General features: G+C 44.6%; 1 protein-coding gene across 1 annotated transcript in view; it reads left to right on the top strand.

The window, feature by feature from the left end:
• COL4A5 (collagen type IV alpha 5 chain) overlaps positions 1 to 24,979 on the top strand; it is a 214,195-nt gene that overhangs the window by 120,728 nt on the left and 68,488 nt on the right. The window contains exons 31-36 of the mRNA XM_031944962.1: positions 6,831 to 6,998; positions 7,894 to 7,983; positions 11,321 to 11,470; positions 14,453 to 14,551; positions 22,575 to 22,664; positions 23,596 to 23,735. Of these exons, the coding sequence (XP_031800822.1) occupies positions 6,831 to 6,998; positions 7,894 to 7,983; positions 11,321 to 11,470; positions 14,453 to 14,551; positions 22,575 to 22,664; positions 23,596 to 23,735 (737 nt within the window). The remainder of the gene's footprint in view (positions 1 to 6,830; positions 6,999 to 7,893; positions 7,984 to 11,320; positions 11,471 to 14,452; positions 14,552 to 22,574; positions 22,665 to 23,595; positions 23,736 to 24,979) is intronic.

The raw sequence follows: 24,979 nt of genomic DNA, 5'->3' as shown, positions 1-24,979 counted from the left end.
TCAGCTTCCTTGGAGATGTGACTTGTTCAGTTCCAGAAAAAGAGTGTGGCGTTCTGTGAGAAAAGTCACTAGAAGATTTTGATTCCATTTTCACTGCTGGGCATATACCTCAAAGAGGTCAAAGACAGAAATAGAAGTCCCATAGATGGAAAATATTGAAAGGGGGGATTTTTGTGCCAGCAGATAAATGTGAACAAAGAGCCAGAACCAATCGTCTTTTAATCTGCTATTATTTGATGTAGTGACTGATTGAGTGGGAGATAGCGTGATTGACTGAAAAAATTAGTATTTAAATGTAATAAAATATTATTGAGACAAGAAATGACAAATGGAGGAATTCAGACAAAGAAATTGATCTAGTGAGAAGTAAACAAAGTTAATATGCACAATTACTATAAGACAGTAAACAGAAAGCATTCAAATGAAACCAAACTGTATAATTGTTACATTCAATCTCCAGTGAATAGGTGAGAAAGTACACCAAACTCCTTTTGTTGGAGAGCTGGCAAACTCTACGCTCTTATAGTTGCTGCATTTGGTTGATTTGTTTTACTGCTTTTGCTTATTACAAGGGAAGGCCCACTGGACTGGTATTGTGAGAGAGGGGCATGTTATGTATAAAAATGACTGTGAAGTATAAACAAAGACATAGATAAAACTTGTTTTAAAAAGAGCAGCACAACAGACACCTTATTGGGAAAGGGTCCTATAATTTCTCCTGGGTGGGAACAAGAATTATTTGAACTCAGTGCTGTACTTAGTTATGTTACGATTAGTCTCCAGGAATTGGATAATTATGGCCTTCAGTGATTCAAAGGATCATCAGTCTGATAGATAGATAGATGGATGGATGAATGGATAGATGGATGGATGGATAGATATAGGCAGATGGATGGATAGATAGATGTAGATGGATAGAGGGATAGATAGATAGATGAATGGATGGATAGATATATGCAGATGGATGGATGGATAGATATATGTAGATGGATGCATAGATAGATGAATGAATAGATGGATGGATGGATGGATATAGGCAGATGGACGGATGGATAGATATATGTAGATGGATGGATGGATAGATAGATAGATGGATGAATGGATATAGGCAGATAGATGTATAGATAAATATAGGTAGATGGGTGGAGAGATAAATAAATAGATAAATAGAGATCCTAGAATAGAAACCAAATTGACATAATCAAAGGACCTGGCTTCATATTCTGGCTGGGATGATCACTAGCTATGTAAGTGACATGAGTCACTTTTTCTCTCTGGGCAAGAGAGGTAGCTATTCACTTTTCCTCCTCCTAGACGGCCTCTGAGATCTCTTCCAGCTTGGGATCTTTGGCCCTGAGGTCATTTAATTCAATCTCCTCATTTTACAAATGAGGAAACTGAGGTCCCAAGGGATGAAGGTGATCAAAGTCACACAGCAAGGATCCTAGATTTTAAGGACTTTTAGAAGCCATTTGGTTCTAGCCCCTCTTTTTATAAATGAGGAAACTGAGAGCCAAGGAGGGAAGGGACTAGCTTAAGTTCACACAGGTAGCTTAAGTGCCAGGGCTGGCCTTCCAAATCCAACATTCTTTCCACTTCACCAGGAAGCCAGTCAAAAGAGCCAGAACCAATCATCTTTTAATCTGGTATTATTTGATGTAGACATGGCTTAAATTCTTTTATGTACCCTAACAATAACTCCATTGATGTTTTGGAGAAGGTATAATTAAAGGCACAATGATTTCGACTGAATTCAGACAGCTTGAGTTTCGTTTCTTAGGTTACTATTAAGTGTACAAACTTTCCTCTCTTCTACCCACCGCAGATTTGTGTGAATCTCGCTGTTTCTATAGGCCAGTGGACTCCAAAATATTTTGATTGTGTGATCAGTGAAAAAGAATTTGAGACTCAAGCTCAATACGTGTTTATTTATTTGCAAATTATATACGCGCACTTCTGTGCTAATAATCATTTACATTATAAAACACAAAAACTAGAAAGTGAAAAGACGAGGGGATGGAAATGAAAAAAACATTCGATCCTAGGGAGTCCCTGGAGTTTATTGAAAAGAGAGAGGAGCAATGTGGTCAGACCTACGCTTTTAGAAAAATCATCTTGGCAGCCGGGTGAAGAATGGTCTGGAGTGGGGAGAGGCTTGAGGCAGGGGGACCAATTAGGAGACCATTGCACTAATCCAGGAGAGAGGTAATGAGGGCCTTTCCCAGGGTGGTGGCCATGTGAGTGGAGACAAGGGGACAGATTCAAGATGTTAGAGAAAGAGAAGAAACGACAAGGTTTGGCAACTGATCAGCTACGTGGGGTGAGGAAGAATGAGAGAGGGAAGAAGACTCTGAGGTGGTGAACCTGAAGGATGGTGGGATCCTTGACAGTAATAAGACAGTTTAGAAGAAGGCTGTATTTGGGGAACAAGATGAGGTAATTAGGACTGTGAAGTACAGTGCAGCCCATCCGTGCCTGTTCATCCTGTGTGGCTCTTTCTGTCCCAGCCTAAATGAAAAGGGGTGGGAGGGAACTCGGCCCCAGTGCCCTGGAACTAGAGTTTTCTCTCCGAGGGGCCCCTGGAGGGGCTGATCTGGGGTTCGAGGGGGAAGCTCGGCGATGCCCCCGATGGCACCTGCACAGCTGCTGCTCCGTGCCCAGGTTACCATTGCCCTAAGGGGGGACGCTTGGTGCAAAAGTGGGGAGAGGGGAAGCTTTGGGGGTGGAGAACGAGGGCAGAGTCGAAGAGGATTGGGGAAGCACAAGGGCAAAAAAGACAAGACAACAAATTACACGCCTCTTGAGAGCAGATCAGTCTTAGGGTCAGCCTCCCCTGCGCTCATTTTAGGGACCACCGTTCTAGACTAAACTGCCAAGAAACCTTCTCCCTCAACCCATTATACATTTCTCACCAGACAGCCATAGCAGGATAATGTATTAAAATGAGTGATGGACCTGGGATCAGAAGATCAGGGTTCAGATCCTCTCCCTGGTACTTAACCAGGTGGTTCTGGGCAAATAGTACAGTCTCTCTAAGCTTTTAGAGAACATGAGAAATGGGCTTAATACTTTCTCCACTGATCACATGTGGTTCTTACGAGGAAAATTACATAAATACTACATAAATGGCCAGCTAGGGAGCTCTGCAGTGGACAGAGCATTGGGCCTGGAGTCAGAGAGGCTTGAGTTCAAATGTGGCCTCAGATAACTTGTTAGCTGCGTGACTCTGGGCAAGTCACGATTTCCTCATCTACAAAATGAGCCGGAGAAGGCAATGGCAAACCACTCTGGTATTCCTGCCGAGAAAACCCTAAATGGGGTCACAAAGAGCCAGACATGGCTAAAAATGACTGATCAGGACTATATAAATAGGAGTCTATGTATATATATATTGTGATCTGGACCATCATAGAAAACCTGACATTGATTTCTACATATCACATATACCTAAAGTCTTAGTGCGGTTTTAACCTATTAAAATTAAAAAATTAAATCATGCTTTTTGTTGTTATTAATTATGTTTTAAAATTAGACATTTTATTGATGACTTTTTATATTTATATCAAAAATACCACCTTCTCTCAGTACTTCCCCTGTAATGAAGAAACAGGCAATCGAGACAAATGACAAGGAGACTGGGACTAATGCTGTATATCACCTTCTGTACCCATAGTCCCTCACTCCTCTTATGGGAGGAAGGATGCACACATCCTTCATCATTTCATCATTTTTCAGGTCTGAGATCGGTCCTTCCAGGTCGGCAGAGTTCTGTTGCTTTTCTGTGCTGTTTTCCTTTCTAAGTTTGCAATCTCCTCATTCTTTTTCACTCTGTCAGTGCAAGTACTCTCATAGTTCTTTGAACTCTGAAGCACTTGGCTTTTCTACAGTCACAATTATTGTTCTTTCTTGAAAGCCTTTTCATTGAAGTCTTTCCAGTTTGAACCAAGCCAGGATATTTCTTCCCAATTTGTTGTCTCGTGTTTATTTATTAGTGTAGTTGTTAACTTGAAGTCTACTTAAATCAATCAAATAAATTTGAAATGTCTCTCTGAGGCAGCAAGATGGCGCTTTGCACAGAGAACCGGACCTGGAGTCAGAAAGACCTGAGTTCAAATGCAGGCTTATTCATTTATTAATTTTGTGTCCCTGGGCATGTCATTTCACTACTGGCTGCCTCGATTTCCTGAAATATAAAATAGCTATAGAAAAAGCACCTGCCTCTCAAGGGAGTTATAAGATACACACACACACACACACACACACACACACACACATCAAATCAGCTATTTTCTGTAAAAAGTGGTTAGCACAGTGCTTAATAAAATGGACTTCCTTTCTCCTTGCCCCCATAAAGGGAGGCAATGTAGGATCCCAGCTCTGGAGCTGAAAAGGATCTCAAAGGTCAACTAATCCAGCCCCATCATTTTATAGATGAGGAAACTAGGGGTCCAGGGAAAGGATGTGACTTGTCTAGAGTCATCTCGCCCCCGAGTCTGTAAGACAGGATTTGAATCCAGATGTTCCTGACCCCGAGTCCAGTGCCCCATGTTGCCTTCAGAGCTAGGAGAGAGCCAGGGACTGACCCAGCTGGAGCCAGGCTTCAGGAGCACCACTTTGACAGCCGGATGGAGGATGGGCTGGAGAAGGGAGACATGGGAGGTGCGGAGACCAATTAGGAGGCTGGTGCAATAGTCCGGGCGATTTGCATTTATTCATTATTCGAGATATTGACAGCTCTGACACTGCTGGAAAAAAAGCGGTTTCGGAATGTAATTTCAGCCGTTGAAGATAATCTACATAGGGTTTCAGTGGTGTTCATTAGTGCGGAGAGCTCCCAGTTTCTCTTCTTGCATTTCTCTTTTCCTGTCGCACGTATGTACCAAACAGCGAGCACGTTTTAGGTGCCTCCTGATGAAACAATAACCTTTGTAGCTTTCACCAATGCGTCGGTTTTCCCCCAACCCAAATTTTGTTAATGGCGTCTGGTTCATTTGAATGAAAGGTTAGTGTTTCAATACAGGCTGAGATACAGAACACCGGCTTATGAATCCTCAATCACAGAACTGGGGGCCTTACAGCCAGGAGGGAGCCACTGGCGTGGAGGGGGGGCTGGGAGGGGAGGGTGAGGAGGGAAAGGAAAAGTGAGGGGGAGGGGAGGGGAGGAGTGGCAGGGGAAGCAGGGAGGAGGGAGAGAGAGACAGACAGACAGAGACAGAGACAGACAGACAGAGACAGAAAGAGAGAGACAGACAGACAGAGAAACAGAGAGGGAGGGAGGGAGGGAGGGATGGAGAGAAGAGCAGAATCTGTCTGTGCTTGGGTGTTTCTGATAAGCCCTGTTGCAGTGGTGCTTGAATACAGGTTCCAGGCTGAATTGCACTAATCATTCCTCTAATCCCTAGTTTTTCTCCTTGTTCTCACTCAAGTGTTTCATCTGAAACCCAATTTCAGATGCATAAGGGGCTGCCTCCATTTTCTCACTAAGAGGTCCCATTTTGCTCAGGGAGACCCAGCCCATAGATGGTGGAAGGGAGATCGGGATCACAGGTTCCTAGATCTTAGGCTGATAGGAATGTCAGAGAACATTTAGTCCCGCACCCCCATTTTACAATCTAGTAAACTGAGGCTGAAGGAGGTTGTAACTTGCCTAAGAACCCTGGTCTTTTCTTGAGATGGATTTCTACAGAGAAAGATCCCAACAGTTTGGGATGACATTGTGTCCCCATCTCATGATTCCCCCCCCCCCCAAGAGCTCAGGATTTGGAGTCGAACAAACTTCCTTGAAATTCCAAGCCTGTGTGACTTTAGATAAATCCCTCCCTTTTTCTAGGTTTCCTTCTCTGTAAACTGAGGGGCTTGGGCTCAGTGATCTCAGGGCCTTCTTCTACCTCAGTTTATACTCCTATGAATTTAATTTTTCTCTTTGAAACTCTTATTGACTGTCTTTTGCTTTGGGGGCACCTTCTTTTCTGCAATCTATCCCTTTCCCTACTCAGAGAGCCATCCCTTGTAACCAAGAATAAAAATTAGGGGGGAAGCAATTCCGAAAACCCCAGCACATCCACCGTGCCCGGAAGTATATGCAATGTGCCACACCCAGAGCGCCCCACCTTGGAAAGAAGGGAAGGAAGCTCATTATTTCTGACTCTTCTCTGGGACAGGATAGGTCATTATATCAGCATTCAGAAGTCATTTAATTTGCCAAAATGCTTTATTGATGCTTTTGGAAACCTCATTATTGCTTCCCAATGGGCTCCCATCCATTAGAACCCTCCCTTGTCACAAAGAATTACAGGTGAGCCGTGCTTCCTGAGGCACTCTGGGAGCCGGCCTCCAAACTTAACCACCTTTCTACCTAGAGGAGGAGGGCCTCCTTCATCAGCAGCCTTCTGTAATCTCAGGGTCATCATATTGATCTGAACTCTGATGGCTTTTCCTCCTCCCTTATGTTATTGTAGGCGCCATGTCTATTGCTCTGGTAGGTCCCCTTAATTCTCTCCATCGCTCTTCTCTGAATTTCTCAGATTACAAGAAACTTATGCATGTTTCCTGTACCTTTTTGGCTAACATAATTCCTTGGGGGATTTAGAGTAACGTGTTCTAGAAAGAAATGGAAACCTTATACATGGCCTTGAAAATCAAAATATGGGATTTCGAGATCTTTTTTTATCTCTGCAAATCCCCCAATATAGCTACCTTTGGGTTGGGTTTATGCACTGGGCGGTGTTCTGTCAGGGTTTGCCAGGAGAGGTCATTTACTGGAAGTCAGCACAAATCTTTAAATGATGTCCCAAATCAGAGTTTGATAGTATTTGCATTATGTCCTCCAGGCTTGCCGGGACACCCGGGAGGAAAGGGAGACCCAGGACCCCCTGGATTTGATGTCTCGGGGCCTCCCGGTGAGAGAGGCCATCCGGGCCTCCCTGGAATACCTGGGGTCATGGGGCTTCAAGGTTTTCCAGGGTCCCCAGGTCGAGATGGCGCCCCCGGGCTTTCAGGTAATTGAAAATGTTTCTCTGGGAGTACTACAAATTGTTGCAGATGGTAGTATGTGAGTGAGTTGATCTCATTCTGCCTCTGGTGTTGCAGTGGCTGGCTTCAGGGAATTGTGGGAATGCTGGGTGAAATAGGACCCCAGATCTAGGGCTCAAAGGGCCCTGAGAGGCCCACTAGGTCAAGTCCCTCATTTTATAGAGGAAGAAACTGAGGTCCAGGGAGGGACTTGTCCAAGATAACAGTGAGATTATAGTTTTAGAACTATAAGAGGCATTAGGGGCCATCATGCCCACCCCTCTCATATACGAGGAAATTGAGATCCAAAAAGTGTATTTGCCTGAAGTCCCAGAGGAGATGGGGATATCCATTTTATTCCCCATCTTGAAAGTCACTTTTTGGGGGGACTTTCCAGCATGTAGAATAAAATGAGCATCTCCAGTATTTCTATCACTTTTTACTTCTATGACCCTGAGAAATCAAGTCTCCGGGTCTCAGTTTCCTCATTTGTGAGAAAAGGAATGAGTCAGCCTTGAAGGTCCCTTCTGGATCTCCATCAGGAGAGTGTGGTCAACAACCAAAAGGTCAAGAAAAATGAGATTTGAGAAAAGAACATTGGCTTTGGCAATCAAGCAAACTTTGTTATTGTGCCGCCTTCCCTCCCAAGGAGGACCAATGACAACAGGAAGAGTCGGTCTTGACTTGTGAGTGAAATGGCCTTATGTCCGTTTCTGCCTCTGCAGAATGAGGGGAAGGGGTTGAGCTAGACGGCATCTGAGCTTCCCTCCGCCCTAAATCTGTTCCTACGATGCCTTTCTCGGATCATACGCGAGTGAGAATCCCTCGTGGACGTCCTTCGAGGTTTTGTCTAGAATAACTTTGCTGATTCACCGCTTCTAGGTGCCAAAGGTGAAATGGGGAAGCTGGGGCCTCCAGGACCACCGGGACCTTTAGGAATTCCTGGCAGGAGTGGTGTTCCTGGCTTGCAAGGTAACATTTGGCTGTATGTTTTGTACGAGGGGGCGTGTTCTCCTTCCCCGGAGAAAATGAAATATGAGATTTTCATCAGACAACATAAAGGAGGCGGGGGAGATCTGCTTGACTTGCCTTTCTAAGGGATGGGAACTATTTCTGTTGGACAGGAACATTTTGCTACAAAATGAAGGTAGATCCCCTATGTTTCTAAGTGGGATTTGTAGGTTAAAGCCATATAATTGTAATGCTCAAATGTTAAGGTCTTTCTCATTGATACCTAGAGCTATGTGAAGGGAGGCATATGTTAATAAAACTTTGAAACCATCTGAGCTCCCTCCTCTCCTCAATGCCCCACTTCCCAGCCCCTCAGCATCATCCTTCACTTTTTCATCTCTTGCCCTGGCTTAAAGGAAGAGGTTGCTGTTCTTGCCATGGCCAACCTCCCAGATCGCATCCTTCATTGCATCTACTGCCATCTTCTCCAGGAGCTCAGCCCTTCTATCGTCCGTCTTCACTCTCCCCTCCGTTTTCTAGTTCTTATCCATTGACTTCTTTCCTACTTACAAACATTCCCAAGTGGTCAAACCTGGCATCTTCTCAAAATAGTCTATAAATCTACTACCCCTTATAGCAAAACCATCTCATTGATGTCTTTTCCTGTCCTTTTACATGTAGCCTTTCTGTCTGGCTTCGGATCTCCTCACTCTCCCAAAAGCACTGTCTCCAAGCTTATTGCTGTTTGCTTGGGGGCCGTCTCCCATCATCCTAACCGATTTCTTACCACTGGCTGCCAATGACTCTGGAGGAGAGACTGAGGCCGATGGCCTTACCTAAGTCCATTTCACTCACAAGTCAAGATTGACTCTTCCTGTTGTCATTGGTCCTTCTCCGGAGGGAAGGATGAACAATAACAGTCAAAGTTTCCTTAATTGCCAAAGCCAACGCCCTTTTCTCAAATCTCATTTTTCTTGACTTTTTGGTTGTTGGCCACACTCTCCTGCTGGGTATTTCCTCCTGCCTGGGTTTTCTTAACAGTGCTCCCTCCCAGTTCTTTGGTCTCTGTGGCCATTCCTTCTCCATCTCCTCTGCTGAAGCTTTGTTTGTATTCCACTCTTTACGCGTGGACGTACCACGGGGCTCTGCCATCAGCTTCAATCTACATATCCTGCTGTCATCTCCATCTTGAGCTTGGGTCTCACCTCACTAACTGCCTCGTAGAGATTTTTAACTGGATGTCCCATCGGCATCTCAGATGCAGCACATCTCAAATAGCTCTCATCTTCTCCCTCCCCCAAAGCTTCTTCCTAATCTCACTGTTTCTCTTGAGGGCACTACAGCAGCCTTCCAAGTCACTGAAGCCTCCAAGCAAAATGCATGCTTTTCACCCTCACTCAGCCCCTCTTTTTCAATCAGTCACTACATCTCATTATCCTTCTTCAACATCCCTCCCATCCACTCCTTTGTCTTTACTCCCATAATAACCCCCCTCTTTCAGGCCCTTCTCTAGGTCCCACCTGATTGGGCCTCCTAGCCTCCAAAACTCTCCCTCCATTCTGCCGTTCACAAGACACCAGAGCGATATTCCTAAACCAGAGATCTGAGTGTGACATTTCCCTGTCCGGAAATCTCAGTAGCTTCCTATGGTCTCTAGGAGCAAATACAAGTGCTACAACTCGTTTGGCATTTTCAGCCCTTCATAATGCTTGAAATAGCCACTAACTTAAGGTGAGTATTCATGTACTGCTGCTGGTTTAATTTATTTTACAGCCTAATTAGGGCCTAGAGGGTATGATTTTTTAAAATATTTAAAAATTTCTGGCATATATTTATCCTTATCTTTGCAAAACTGACTTTTGCAAAGCTGCCATAAAGACACTTCCTTAATTTGTGTGAATTCCAGTGGCAATTTGGAAAATCTCTCCCTCTAAATTATTGCCAGATCCCATTAGCTTTAAAGAGTCATTCAAATCTATTTTGATAATTGAACACTTAGAAGCCCAAGTCGAGGGTCACTGGAGAGAAAAGACTATTAGTGTCCCAAATAAGGCTGAGGGGAGGGGCACGCTGCTGGGCCCTGCAGTGGACCACTGGGGAGCCATAAAGGGTGCTCCATTGAGTGGACTCCCGTAGGGGCGAGGCCACCTGGATAAACCAGAAGTTGAGGATGAGGAAGGAAGGTGATGAGCCTCTAGCACCGATGAGGAGTCTGAGAAATGGATCAGTCAGCGAGCACTTATGAGACACTTATTGTTTGCCAGGCATTGTGCTAGGTGCAAGAGATGGAAAGAAAAAGCAAAAAAAGAGCTCCTGTTCTAATGAGGAAGACAATGTATACATACATAGGCAAGAATAGACCCAAGGTAATTTTGGCAGTAGGGGAAGAAGGTTTCCTAGACCAGGGCTTCTAAAACCTTTTCCACTCATGATCCCTTTGTGCCTGAGAAATATTTATGTAAACCTGGGTATGTAGGTATATAAAATAAGGATGCACAGCAAACATTCATTGATGACACCTCATAATTTTGTGACCCTCACATTCAGTCACAAGATGCCATATGGGGTCGTGACAGTTTAAGAAGCACTGCTCTAGAGAACAGGAGTCTTGAAGGAAGCTTTAGGATTCTGGGACATGAGTGAGGAAGGAGAGCGTTCTAGGCATGGGGGGACGGCAGCCAGCATAAAGGCACAGAGATGAGAGACTGACTTGTCGGTGAGGAGCAGCAAGTAGACCTCTGTGTCTAGACTGGAGAGTGTGTGGAGGGGAAGGTGTCGGAAGATCAGACAGTAATAAGACTGTGAAGAACTTGGCCAACCAGATGAGTTTGCATTTGCTCCTGGAGGCAATAGGGAGCCCCTGGACTTTCTTGGGGAAGGGAGTGAAATAGTCAGACCTGGGCTTTAAGAAAAATCACTTTGGGGTCTGAATGGAGAATAGATTGGAAAGGGGAGAAACTGGAGGCTGTCAAGGGCACCAGTAGAGAAGAGCCATGGTGAGAAAGGGCGGGCAGATTCTGGATTGTTCACAGATTTGAACAAACAGCGTGTGGGACTGCAGGAAGCATGTATGTCTGCCTGGGGGCCATAAGGCACCTTGGGTGATGTGCATGGCTCCTTAACACTCTGGAACAGTGCCGGTGTATGCATGTGTAAATGTGTATACACGTGTGTGCATGTGTACATTTGTGGATATGTGTGTATAAGGGGACCGTGACTGATGTACGTAGATTTTGTGAACAATGTATGTGTGTATGAATGTGCCGTGAATAATACACAGACGTGGTGCAATAAATACGGTAGGTGTGGTGCACAGTCCTCCACCCCAGGTGTCTCTCTGTCTCTGTGTCTATTCTAGGTGAGAACGGTTTGCCGGGTCAGCCAGGATTTCCTGGTCCTGTAGGACAAAAAGGTGGAAAAGGCGAGACTGGCATTCCAGGCCCTCCTGGACAAGTGGATCCCAACTATCCGAAAGTAAAGGGGGAGAAGGGAGACCCAGGATTACCAGGTAAGAGAATGGAGTCAGCTAGGCCAGGGCATTTATAGTCGCCATGAGTTTAGATTACATTAGGTTAAAAAAATTAGATTTCATGACTAATTTAAATCCAGGTGAACATAACCTGGGCAGGTCACTTCACCCTGCTTGCCTCAGTTTCCTCATCTGTCAAATGACCTGGAGAAGGAAATGACAAACCGCTCCAGTTTCTCTTCCAAGAAAGCCCCAAATGTGGTCATGAAGTCAGACATGACTGAGAACAACCAAACAATAATGAACATATACTTAGAAAGAGTGACTACAAAGTGCAGGGGTTGGTGCCTTATGCCTTCCTCAGGGTCAAGAAGGCCCGCGATCAAATTTTGCTCCTGAGCCATCCTAACTGTGTAACCCTGGGCCAGTCCCTTGCCCCCTTAGTACTTTTCTAGGTACTGATGTACATTGATAGAAGGAGCTTCCTCACTGGGAGTTCCCACAAAAGCACTAGTCCAAAAGTCCTCCGAAACGAACTAGGAAAAATACACACTGAAAAAGATTCACATCTTTAATAATGAACTTCATCATATCAGTGTTACTTGCAATATGCCAGGTATTCTGTTACTCTGTGTAACATATATATATATATATATATATATATATATACATACATATACATACACATATATGTTCACAGCACACCTGCATCCACCTATGTTCTCTATATATACACGTGTTGGGTGAATTGCACACTGTACCCAAGTACATTGTATATATACATTGTGTGGAGAAGATAACAAAAACTAGAAATTGTCAATGTTGCAAAGGGATGTGAAAAGAAAGGCAAACTAATGAATTCTGGGAAAAGCTATGAATTTACAATACATATATCAGAATACCAGTAACAACACTGTCTACTTCTTTCCAGTAATAATAATAATAATAACTAACATTTCTATAGTGTTTTCAGATTTGTAAAGCAGTTTACATAGGGGGGGGGACAGATGATCCCAGAAGTCTTAGTACAATTCTAAACTTTAATAGCTTAAAACTGCGCTAAGACTTTTGGGATACTCCATCAATTCTCTCATCCAATCCTTACGCCAGCTCTGGGAGATGGATGCTGTGATCGGCTCCGTTTGTTTCCACAGATGAGGAAACTGAGGCTAATCCCAGTTAAGTGACTTCCCGGGGTTACATAACCAGTAAGTGTTCGCGATCTCGATGACCCCAGGCCCAGCGCTCTATCCACTGTGCCAACTAACCTTCGTTTCTCCATTTGCTTTTGTATTTGCATATGCGTTATTCCTTTTGTATACAGTTATCCCTTTTACATCCTAACTTTTCCCAAGGAGCTTTCAATATAGCTCAGAAATTAAATGGGAATTTGGGGGAAGTTTTGCGAAAGCCACAGATGATGCAGAAAAAGTTTAGAAAGTCAGAAATGCATAAAATCTGTGTAGATTATTTTATAATATCAACATATTTGATCTTTTAATAGAATGATAATTCCAACTTCTTCTCTAGTATGAAGGGGGGGCCAAAAACTTTTACATGACTTTTCCAGGTTGTGGGGGCACCGTCTCCCTACCCCTCATGATATGCAATGGATAACTCTATTTGCTTCTTAATTTTAAAGTAAAGGGAATTCTTTTTAAGGCCGGGGGTTTACCAGTTAATAAAAAGTCAGTTCACTAATGAATGTCTCCTAGCTGGGTAGCAGTTAGCCAGTTATTATTATTAAATAATTAAATTATTAAAATAATTTCTATTCGAACCAAGGTGGGGGACGGCAAAAGGGCCTTTAAGCTTGTAAACTTAGAGAGTCAGATGCTGAGGTCCAAAGAAGGGTCAAACATAGAATACAGGTCATTGGCCAAACATGGGATACAGGTCATTGGCTGCAGAAGGAATTCTAGAATCCAGACCACCTGACTTACAACCCCCAGTCAGGGCTCTGGACCATTCCCTAATGCTGCCTCATATCTTTTCTTGGGAGAAGCTTCTCCCGGCAATTTGGTCTCTCTCCCATAGTCCCCAAGCACATTACTCAATAGGACAGGAGTCTTGAATCTGTGCAGAAACCCAAAAGGCACCAGGCTCCCATGACATAGATTAGAGTTGTCAGGTAACCAGCACTGGGAAGAGAGAAACCAATACTGGGCACAGTGAGAAGGGTGCTAGCCCTGGAGTCACAGGACCTGGATTCAAATCCTCATTCTGCTATTACCATCTGTGTGATACTGGGCAAGTCTCTTGACTCCCCTGGATCTCAGTTTCCTCTTCTGCGTGAGCCAGCCTCGGAGCTCCCTGCCAGCTCTCAGTGTCTGCCATCAGGACTTTGCCAGCCTTTTACTTGCAGGGGAGTGGACCGCCAAGTGGAAGAGGCTGTCCTGATATGGTAGAGCTCTGCCATGGGGCCTTTTGAAGCCTCCCTTTGCTGAAACTGTGCAGTTAAATGCGATTCCACCTTGGCAGGATCCACAGTCCTCGGTGAAGTTCCTGAGAATAGGGCAAGGGGACAAGTGCATCATTAAAGGCAGTTTACCACTCACTGAACACAAGTTACAGCTTGGCTCAGTGAAGAAAGAGCTACCCTTGGAGGTGGGAAGGTCTGGGTTCCAGTCCAGCAACCGACACATCCTGGTCATTATCTTAAGCTGTTCTGCAAATTTCAAAAGAGAGAGAGCATGTCCAATCTACCTGGTAGAAGAAGTTGCCTTGAGGGAAGTTCCTCAGTGCAGTGAAATGAAAGGTTGAGTCTTGTTCTCACCCCTTTCCTTACCGCCCTCTCCCCACTTAGTGTTTGGCATTACTGGGTGTTGGATAAAATAGGATGTGAGAGATTAAGCTAAGAAAGTGCTTTTGACTTTGCTACCGGTCCGTCCCATGACAGAGCAGAACCTTATTCTCTATTCCATTCAGAGTTCTGAAATTTGGCGACTCCCATTGATACCATTACTCCTGGATCTGCATCCTTAGCTTATCTTTCTTTTCTTTTCTCCTCTTTCTTGGAAGGCGTTCCTGGACCGTTGGGTCCCAAAGGCTCCCATGGTCATCCTGGAGACCCAGGACAACCTGGACTGGATGGACAGCCTGGTTCCCCAGGAGCACCAGGTGAGTAGCGCAGCGGGGTGCTTCAGCAAAGATATAACACTTTTTCCACAGTAGGGAGACCGTTTCCACGGGCTATCGAACCTGCATGATGATGTGTAGACTAGGATCCGATTGCAGTGCTAAAAACCATCGAAGATGACTTTGCTTACTGGCCCAAAGATGGTGTCGTTTGGTTCACCTCATTGCAGACGTTTCACCAGAATTTATTGATTCTTTCTGTGGTTCCCAGGAAGCGAAGAGCATCGGAAAGGCATGAAAGCGAGGTGTTTGTTTTCAAGACTTATTTTACCCAATTCTACACGGATGTGTTTACAGAATCTTCCATGATTTGGGGTAGTGTGCCACCTCCCCAGCTCAGTCAGTACAGCTTGTGTGACACCCACAGCCATTGGGGTTCCTCCCCTGGGCCAGATGCTCAAAGGAGTCCATAGGTTGTTGGACGTAGTGAAAAAAAAGATGAAGGGAAGTAGGTCAGATATTCTGGCATGGAATTGTTCTCCTCCAACCATTTCCTAAATCTCCTCCTACTTGTCATCTCAGATATTTAGGGAGGGTGTGGGGGAATTCCTGAACCACCTCACAGCTCATGGAAAGGATTAGGAAAGGGGGTGTGTCTGAATCCCTGGCTCAGGGTTATGGACAAGAGAAAGCAGAGGAAGAGAAATGGGAGAAACCAGGCTTACCTGTCCCCAGGGCAATCTCTAGCTGCCAGTCCCTCTTTATGCTTCCTTCTCCTTCTCTGCTCCTGCATTTGGGTCACCTTCATGGTGTTAATTTCCAGTAGCCACACTCCTTCCTGGCTGGATGGGGTCTGTCTTCCGGAAGTCCAAAAGAGAGAAAGCTAGGACGGTGTCCCCTTCACACACTGTCGCATATATGGTGATCCCGCTCCGAAAAGTAACTTCAACTCGATAGGGCATTGGCCAAACTTTCAAATTTTCAAATTTCAAACTTTCAGATCTTTCAGATTAAAGCTCGGAAACAGTTTGTTTAATTCCCTAGATGAGAGTCCCTGGATGCGGGGTACACGGTATTATGAGAAAAGAATGTCTCATGGGGGGAGATACCCCCCCATGGGGGGGTGGAATTTAAATGAAAAAAGATCAAAATCTGCATGGAAAAGCATTTTAGGGCTGCTATTGATGGGCCTGTGAGTAGGTCTAAATCATTCTGGAACAATTTGGAATTATAAACAAAAGGTTACCAAACAGTGCATGTCTTCTGGCCTAACGATACCACTGCTAAACCTAGACTTCAAGGAGATCAAAGAAAGAGAGAAAGGTCCATATATGTACAAAATAGGTATAGTAGCTCTTTTGGTGATGGCAAAAAGCCAGAAATGAATAGGATGCCCACGAACTGGAGGATGACTATACAGATTGTGATATATGGATGTAATGGGATGCCATTGTACTGTAAGAAATGAAGAAAAAGATAATTTCCAAAGATACGTGGAAAGATTTGCATGAACTGAGTGAAATGAGCAAAACCAGAAGAACGACTTTTATCGGAACATCAATATTATAAAAACGAACAATCTTGAAAGCTTGTATAAACCACCGAAGAATGAAATGAGAAGGACTAGAACAGTTTATATAATAGCAAGAACACTGTACAAAACAAACAACTTGGAAGGTTATAAGAACTCTGATCAAAGAAAGGATCATCTGTGATTTCAGAGAATCGATGGTGAAATATACCAGCCACTACCTGACAGGGAGGCGATGGACTCGGGGAACAGAATGAGACGTATCTGTTTGGACACGGCCAGTGAAGAAATTTGCTCAGAGCCGACTATTACTATTTGTTATGAGGATTTTCTTTTACAATGGGGTAGGGGACAGGAGGGAAAGAAAATGGATATTTGCTCATTTAAAAAATTTATTTCAAAAATAATCCCTACATGGGATAACTGCAACCCTTGTGGCCCTTTCCACGATGCCTTTAAGTCAGGTGGCAAATTTCTTAAACCTAGAGAAAGACAATGTGTCACTGTATTAATTATCCAGCAAGGAGATGCGATATCTGAATTGTTTACCAGGTGGCATTCTGCCTGCAGGTACCATTCAGCCTCGTGGTCTAATCAAATTTACTCTGGCCCATATGTGGGATAGCCTTCCTAAAAGCCTGGAGTATTTCCACTGGTCATGAGAGGGTACTCATCCTGTAAATGACTAAATGGTTCCCCTCATTGCCAAGTTGACAGCTGCAAGGGATCACACTGAAATTAATCTAGGGCATGAAATGGAATATTACTAAAAATATTAAAACAGATCATGTGACCAATAAGATGGCAGAACAGTTACTTTCTGAAAACCTCTGCAACCTCACAACCTCAAGAGAAAGGAATTACGTGCCAGATATAAAGTAATAACCACTGATTCTGCACTATAAGGAATCAGAACCTACAGGCAAGTTAAAAACTTCATAGAAAAAAATAGCAAAGTATAATGTCTACAGTTTATACACATCTCCAAAGCCTTCATGCTATCTGTCTTGGCTCTCCTCTGGTCAAGATCCTCTCTCCACGGGCACAAAATGTAAAGATTTAACATGTCCAATCACATAGTTTATTGGTTATGGTGCAAAAATGCATGGCAGCGGACGCAGACATGATGGGTACTTGGTGAGTTTCTCTTTTTTTCCTTCATTTTATTTTATTCTCAATTAACAAGCATTTATTTTCTCTATGTTTCACCTCCAATTTAAAAGAAAAACAAAACTTGGAATAAATATGCATCGGCAAGCAAAACCAATTCCCACATTAGCCATGTCCAAAATTATCTCTCTCGTGCTGCATCTTGATTCCATCGACTGTCTCTTAGGAGGTGTGTGGTGGTTGTTGCTCAGTTGTGTCCACCTCTTTTTGTGACTCCATTTGGGATTTGTTTGGGCACAGGTACTCGAGTGGTCTATAATTTCCTTGTCCAGCTCATTTTACAGATGAAGAAACTGAGGCAAACAAGGATGAGTGACTTGCCCAGAGGCAAATAGCCAGCAAAATGTCCAAAGCTGAATTTGAATTCAGGTCTTCTCTCTGTCCACTGATACATTGAAAAGGCTGGGCAAGAAGAAAGTCTTCTCTGGTCTAGGCTTTGAATTCTAGGCTATGTTATAGAATGGGACTTCGATTTTTCTGCTTGCAATCCCTTTTTGCCTGAGAAATTTTATATGACCCTGTATATAAGTATATAAAATTGGCATACAAATCAAGCATTTACTGATAATAAATCAGAATTTCCAACACCCACATTCAATCACGTGACGCCATATGAAGTCATGACCCACAGTTTAAGAAGCTAGAGTACAGAAAGTGGACTAACCTTGCTAAAATAGGACCAGTTCTTATTTATGCTCTTGAACCCTCATTCTCAACTTTGAGGTCTTTCCTCTTTCATGACCCTCTATATTCATTCTCATTAAAAACACTTCACCTCGTGGCAGTGCACATTTCATTCCAGATGAGGAAAGGATTGGGAAAAGGGGCTATCTATCCGGAACCTTTTTTTCAGGGACCAGGTGCCAGTGGCAATTGGAAGGAAGAGAAGGTTGCAGTAGGGGAGCTTGTCTTCCCTTGCCTCACCGGCCAATATGACTCTTGGAAAGGAATACTTCCAGGATCCCAGAATCCAACTCGGTCCCAGAGCTGCCTCTCTGCAACAGGGCCAAAGACCCTGTAGGTAGTTTGCATATCTGCTCTCCATCTGGGCTTCAGCATTTCTTCCGGGCCCTAGTTGTTATCATAGGTAGAGAATCTAGCAACCACCTCAATGCTACTTGAAGCAAAAAAGTAACCTGAGTCAGAAGTATCAAATGTGTGGCCCAGGCTGTGAGATTCCCAAGTGCAGTCTGGCCCAGAATCAAATGGAATTGGGAAATATCAACAAAATAACTAAAATCAAAACAAAACAGATAATGTAACTCTGTGATTTTCTAAGTCAATATATGTCTGTAGGGATCCTTGCATATGGCTTAGTGGAAGCTGTTTCTATTTGAGTTTGATGCCGCTGATCTGAGTGCAGCAGCCACCTACCCTGCAGTTGGTATGACCGGCTTTTGGACTCCATACCTTCACCTTTCCCCCATCTTTTCCTTTCTTTTGTAGCAGGAAGGATAGATCAAGAACAGTGAAACTTAGGTGTCTGGAGAGATTGTGGCTGTATATATTTTCCTACCATCCCTGTTGTGTCACTGATCTATTTCCTTCGATGGAGACTTCTGGGTAGAACTCTAACAGAATTTCTACTATAAATGGGATGAATTAAGTCAGACACTTCTATGAAGCCATGTGCCTCCAGCCATCTCATCATCTCAACCTCCTCTCTCTTGCCCCCTTAGATCTGCAGAGATGGTAGTAAAAAAGCCAAAACTCCAATCTACCTGCACCACCAGCTCATGAAAACAAAAAGGGAAGTTAGTGTCTGGAACCCTGTCTCAGGGTCATGGAATATAACAGGATCAGAGGAAGAGCCATGAGAGAAATGGGGCTTCTACAACTCACCAGACTAACAGGAGTTACGATCGCCACTATGCAGGGTCTCGTGATTCTCCTTTTTTGTCTTCTGCTCTCCATCTCATTCCCATCTACAATGTTGACCTCCAGCAGCACCCTTCCAGGTGCTCTGGTCTACTACCCCACAGAAGCCCAAAAGCCTGAAACTCAGGGCAGCAGCTGCTCAAATCCCATTGCCCCCATGGTGCTCAGGAAAGCCGACTCAAGGGTGATGAAAGGATAAAAACAGCAGGCAACTCTGGACCTTGGGGCATAGAATCTGTGCCCCTCTCTCCTATCACGTGGCCTTTTGAATATTGCAAATCTTCCCTCCATAGACTCCCAGGGCAGGAGGGTTTTAAATCCTATTTCTGTCATTGATCTTCTATGAAACCCTGGCCAAGTCATTATACCTCACTGATCCAGTTTCCCTTCTCTAAAATGAAGCGGTTGGATTATATGGCCTCGGGAATCCCTTCCAGTTCTAAATCTAGGATTCTATGATCTCAGGCCAGTTGCTTGCCTTCTGTGGGTCTCAGTTGCCCCCTTTGTAAAATGAGGGGGTGGACTAACTGGCCTCGGAGGCCCCCTCCAGCTCTAGCGCTCCCATCTTTGCTTGAGTGCCAGGAATAACAGACAGTGCTTTGCCAACCTCTCCTCTTTCTTTCTCTTCATCATCACCCCAAGCCCAGAGGTAAGAGTTCAAGGCATGGAAATAGGTTCTGTTTCACAGTATGTTGTCTCCTGGTTCGAGGATGGCCGTTTTACGGCCCCCCTTGGATACCTGCTTGCGTGTTAATAACCCTCTCTATTCACAAGTTTTTCTTTCTTCTTTATAGAATCCCTACTTCGTTCTGACTTCAGCCAATTTCCTTTTGTTGCAGCACCTGTGAAAATACAGAACAGCTGCATGCCATCTTTCTGCTAAGCCCCATACATGCTTAGGCAGTTATTCCGCTCCGATCAGCCTGCTACCTCAGTCGGGCATGTGAAAAAGAGCACATAGTGCCCCTGCGTTCACCTGCTCCCCCAGCTGGCAGCCCACGCGTAGGCAAGTGTCCCTGGCGGAATGCCCAGGAGTGTGCCTACCTTGTGCAACCAGCTCAGCATCTCCCCTGAGCCTCGATTTTGCAGTCAGTCACCTTCCATGGTGAACCCAGCTGTGGGATGGTGAAATCTACCTCTGGACCTTTTAAAAAGATTTTTAAAATGGATCTCCTTTGTTATCAACCTTCATACATTCTATGGGACAATGGGAACGAACCCCATATTCAATGTCAGAGACTTGGATTCAGAAATCCTCCCCCTCCCAATCACAATGTCATATGTGACCTTGAACAAGTCATCCCCCCGCCTTGGACTTCAATTCCCTCATTTATAAAATGAGGAGATTGAAATAGAGGGCCTCTGAAGGACTTTCCATCTCTAACTTTAAATTTTTGAATCTTACATGCCCTCTTCTCTTCACTCTCTACCTGCTGACTTCATTAGCTCTGGGGGCTAAAGTGAGCCGTGGTCCTTCTAACAAGGAATCAAAAGGAAAGAGGGAACAAATTGGTTCAGCAAAACCAAACAACCTATTAATCAAAACTGATAGTTTGTGCCATGTTCCATACCCATAATTCCCCATCTCTTCAAAGGAGCAAGGGAGGGTCAGTTTTCATCCCTTTTCTAAGACCAAGCTTTGTCATAATTATACAACATTTTGTTTCTGGGCATTTTTGATTGTTCTTTCCGTTTCCACCATCATAGGCATCATGTATAGGGTTTTCTGAGTTCCTTTGACTTCCTTCTGCATCAGTTCACATAAATCTTTTCCTGTTTCTCTGAATCCTTACCGTCCGTTGTTTCTTACAGCGCAGTAATATCCCGTTACATTCACGTAGTCATTTCTTAATAGACTCCAGACCTTTTCAAAACAAATTGCGCTTTCAAACTGCACAGCCCATTGGAATGGATGGGAGTATTTGAGGATATACATCAGGAGGGAGAAATGAACTGAGTTTTTGGTGTTTCGCCAAAGCAAGTTGTGGTACATTACGGTGATAGGATATTACTGTTTTGTGAGAAACAGTGAATACTGAAAATTCAGAGAAGCGTGGGAAAGCTTCTTTGAACCAATGCAGAGCAAAGTACAGGACCGAGGAAATAACATACACGATGGCAATTGTAAACCAAAAGAACAATAGCAACAATAATTGAAATCAAATGCTAAGAAATGATAATAACCCCTAACTTGGCCCCAAAGAAGGGAGAGAATTTACCTCCCTCCTCATCTTTGCAGCGATGGGGAACATGGTGTGAAACTCAGCATATAATGTCAGACTTTTTGAATTGCTTAGTTACTTACGTGGAACTGTCCCCCTCCACACCCTTTTTAAAATTCTGTATGCTAGTGGATGGCTAAGAGGGAGAAGGGAGAGGTATACATTGGGACATGTACATGAGGGAGGGACAAAAGATAGCAATAAAATTCATTTTTTAAAAAAGGGGGGAAAAATCTTCAGCCAGTTTTGGAAAGAGATCTTTGCTCACTTGCATAAGGAAAGACACAGTGGCTGTTTTGTGTTTCAAAAAGGCTGCTGATTTAATTTGCTTTATTACCAATGCAATATCCATAGGGACAAGCCGGCTTGGTAAAATTTGGGTTCTTACTTATAAAGCTGCATTAGTCTGAGAAGTAGCTTTGAATATAAAACTCTTCATAACTCGGCCCCTTCTTACTCACACTTTAAGCCATCCCTCTCCCCCATATATGCCCTTTGACCCTGCTACCCTGGCCATACCCTTCCCTTCTACATACCCTTTGACTTTGGTGACTTGCTCTTTCTATGCCATTTCCCTGTCTTTGCCCTGGCTGTCTATCATGTCTAGAATGATCTCCCTCCTCAACTTCCCCCTAACTTCCTTCAAGACTCAACTCAAAGCCTGCCCACAGTCTCCCCAACGCCCCCCACGACATACCTTTGCACCCACCCAGTGGTAGTGTCTTCCCTTCTCGTATTGCCTCTCAGCTACCCAGTACGTATCATGGATGTTCCCAGTTCATTGGTTCTTAACCTTTTTTGTGTCAAGGACCCCATGGGCAGTCTGGGGAAGCCGATGAACCTCTTCTCAGCATCCTATTTTTAAATAATTCGAGGAAACGCTACATTTTGATTAGAAGTTTATGAAGATAAGAGTGTAATTCCCTGAAATTTTAACCTCAGCTTAAGAACCCCCAACCTAATTGTTTATAAGTTGTCTGTCATAGAACGGGAGCTCCCACACGAGGTTTTTGCCTTTCTTTGTATTCCAAGGGCCAAGCACAGTGGCTGGCGCACTGCTGCCTAGCTGGCTCTCCATTTATTTCTGTACTTCTTGCCTACCTGTCTTGAACCCGAGCTGCCATTCTGGTCACCGTGGGCATATGTGGATTAAGATCGCCATGGCTCTCATCCTTTGATGTCCTAACCTTGGACATGTTCTGAGATGAGAAGTCTAGTTCAGTATCAGGATTGCCTTTCCACTTTACCATATTGATTTCTTTAGGCCCCAAGGGAAACCAAGGCCTTCCTGGGCGACCGGGACCCGTAGGCCCTCCTGGATTAAAAGGCTGCATAGGAGAAATGGGATTTCCAGGTAAGTGAAAAGAAATCCTAGAATCCTGTTCAACTAATGTCAGACCATTTATTTTTTTAATTGCCAAAAGGAGATACTTTTTTAATATAGGCAGGATGAGGTACTGAGCTATCAAAAAGGAATCAAGAGACACATTGTCAGAATTCGTCAGACTTAAAATTCAGAAATTTGAACGCTTCAAAATCGTGAGGAGGGACTGTAGGACCCAATAGGTGTAGAGCTTAGTGGGCAGGGTCTCTGGTTAGCATAACACCTCTCCTGGTCACGTGGGCTGAGTCCGAGAAGACCGTGAGCCAGGTATGGGACGCACTGGGGAATAAGGGACAAGGGGCCGGGAATAAGTGCAGCCGGGGCCTCCTGAATGAGAAAAGGTCCAAAGATAGCGGTGGGGACAAGGAATCTGCCAATATCTCTTTTCCTTTCATGTGTGTAAGGAGGTGGGGGATGAGGAGCAGTCCCCCTTGGAGAGAGAGGTGCCACGGATGCTACCCAGTATCCTCAGGTGAACATTAGGTGCCCCATGAGGGCCATAAGACTAGAAGACATCTTAGGAGTCAGATGAAATGGGATCTGTTAGTAATGGAGCAGCTTTCCCGATGGCTTGGAGGAAAGGCAGGGCAGAGGAAGAGAGAGACCAGGAAGAGATAGGGCTGAACTTACTTGTGGCTGGAGGTAAGGGTCTAGGGCCTGTCAAGTCAGTCTTGGCTATCCCACACTGCCTGGGAGGGGCAGGGCAGGCAGCCAGACTCTGCTCGGTGGGAGGAGGGAGGAAGCGTCTTCAAGCCCTGCCAGATGTCAGGGCCTGGACTAGCCTCACTTATCTCTTGCTAGTCTCCCACAGTCCTTTGTTCCTCTCTCCCCTCAGTTTCCATGGCCCCATGTATCTTGATGTATCAGCTAAATATGTTCCAATGAATAACTGTTTTAACAGGTCTCCAAGGTGTGCAAGGGTCCCCAGGGGTGCCTGGAGTTGCCGGCCAGCCTGGCTCCCCGGGATTTCCTGGACAAAACGGAGAGAAAGGAGCCCCTGGTATTGGAGGAATAGGCCGCCCAGGTCTCCCGGGTCCTAAGGTATGTCCTGCCCATGGAAGGAAGACTGCTGGGAACAAATGAGATTTCTCTCTCATGTTATGATCATTACAGCTTCTTATTTAAACAACAGCCACGGATCCGGGCCGGGCCTCCAGGATGTACTCTTTTTCTCCTGGAGCTGGCAGTTTGAATGGGAAGAGGAGGTAGAACCATCAGAACACTATGTTTTCCCATCTCAAGTTAAGAGTATGCTTCAATAAACCAAAGGAATCTCCCTGGCAGTTTGGATAGATGGTGCAGTGGTTAGAGCATTGGACCCAAATTCAGAATGAGCCTCAAAGATGTGACTCTGGGCAAGTCACTTACCTTTTGTCTGCCTCGGTTTCCTCAACTGTAAAATGGGGCCAATAATGGTACTCATCCCTCAGGGTTGTTGTGAGGATGAGATGATTGTACAATGCTGTGCACACAGTTGGTGCTATAGAAATGTGAGCTTTTATTAGCATCCCAGGGTTAGTTCTCTTGATACTAGGAACTGTAGGAGATGTAAGAACGAATCCCAGGCTGGGAGAATTGGGAAGGAACTTGGAGCTCCTCTAGGTCAGCACCTTCCCTTTAGAGGAGAAGTGTGGCCCAGTGGATAAAGGCCGGACTTCTACTCCAGGATGCTCTGGGACCCTGGGAAAATCACTTTCCCACTGAGCCTCAGTTTTAGCTGCAAAATGGGGAGATTAACAGTAGTGACTTCATAGGAACAAAGACCACTTGTGAAAAGCATTTGGCAGAATTTAAAAGCCCATATACATGTGAGCTGCTGTTAGTTCTGATTGTTACTTCCTGATGGGAAAATGCAGGCACCGGGACATGAAATGACTTGCTCAAGGTCACATGGTTAACAGATAAGCACTTGCCAATGTGGGGGTTTGGGGCCCTTCTCTCTATACCAGACAACTCCATGAAACTCAGCAGTAGCGTAATTGCCACGCTTGCTGCAACTCCATGGCAGCGGGGCGCTGAAAAATACCCTCTGCTCTCCCGGGCAACACTGGAACTATCACGCAAAGGAAGGACGTGATTTTCAAATGGCTTGTAGACACAGTAGGTGCGAAACATAGGTCGGACAGGAAGTTCCCCAGATGTGGCCGGCGCTCTCATCAAGGCAGACGTAATGAGCCTGGGCTTCCTTGGGACTTTGCTCGAGGCTTCACATTGACTAATCTATTTCAAGAGTTGCGTGGGCAGATTGGAGGCACGTTAATAAAGATAGAGGTCCTCCAAACTAA

Source organism: Sarcophilus harrisii, chromosome X (genome assembly GCF_902635505.1).
Source record: "Sarcophilus harrisii chromosome X, mSarHar1.11, whole genome shotgun sequence".
In the NCBI taxonomy this organism is placed as follows: Eukaryota; Metazoa; Chordata; class Mammalia; order Dasyuromorphia; family Dasyuridae; genus Sarcophilus; species Sarcophilus harrisii.
This window is presented reverse-complemented; position numbering and strand designations above follow the sequence as displayed.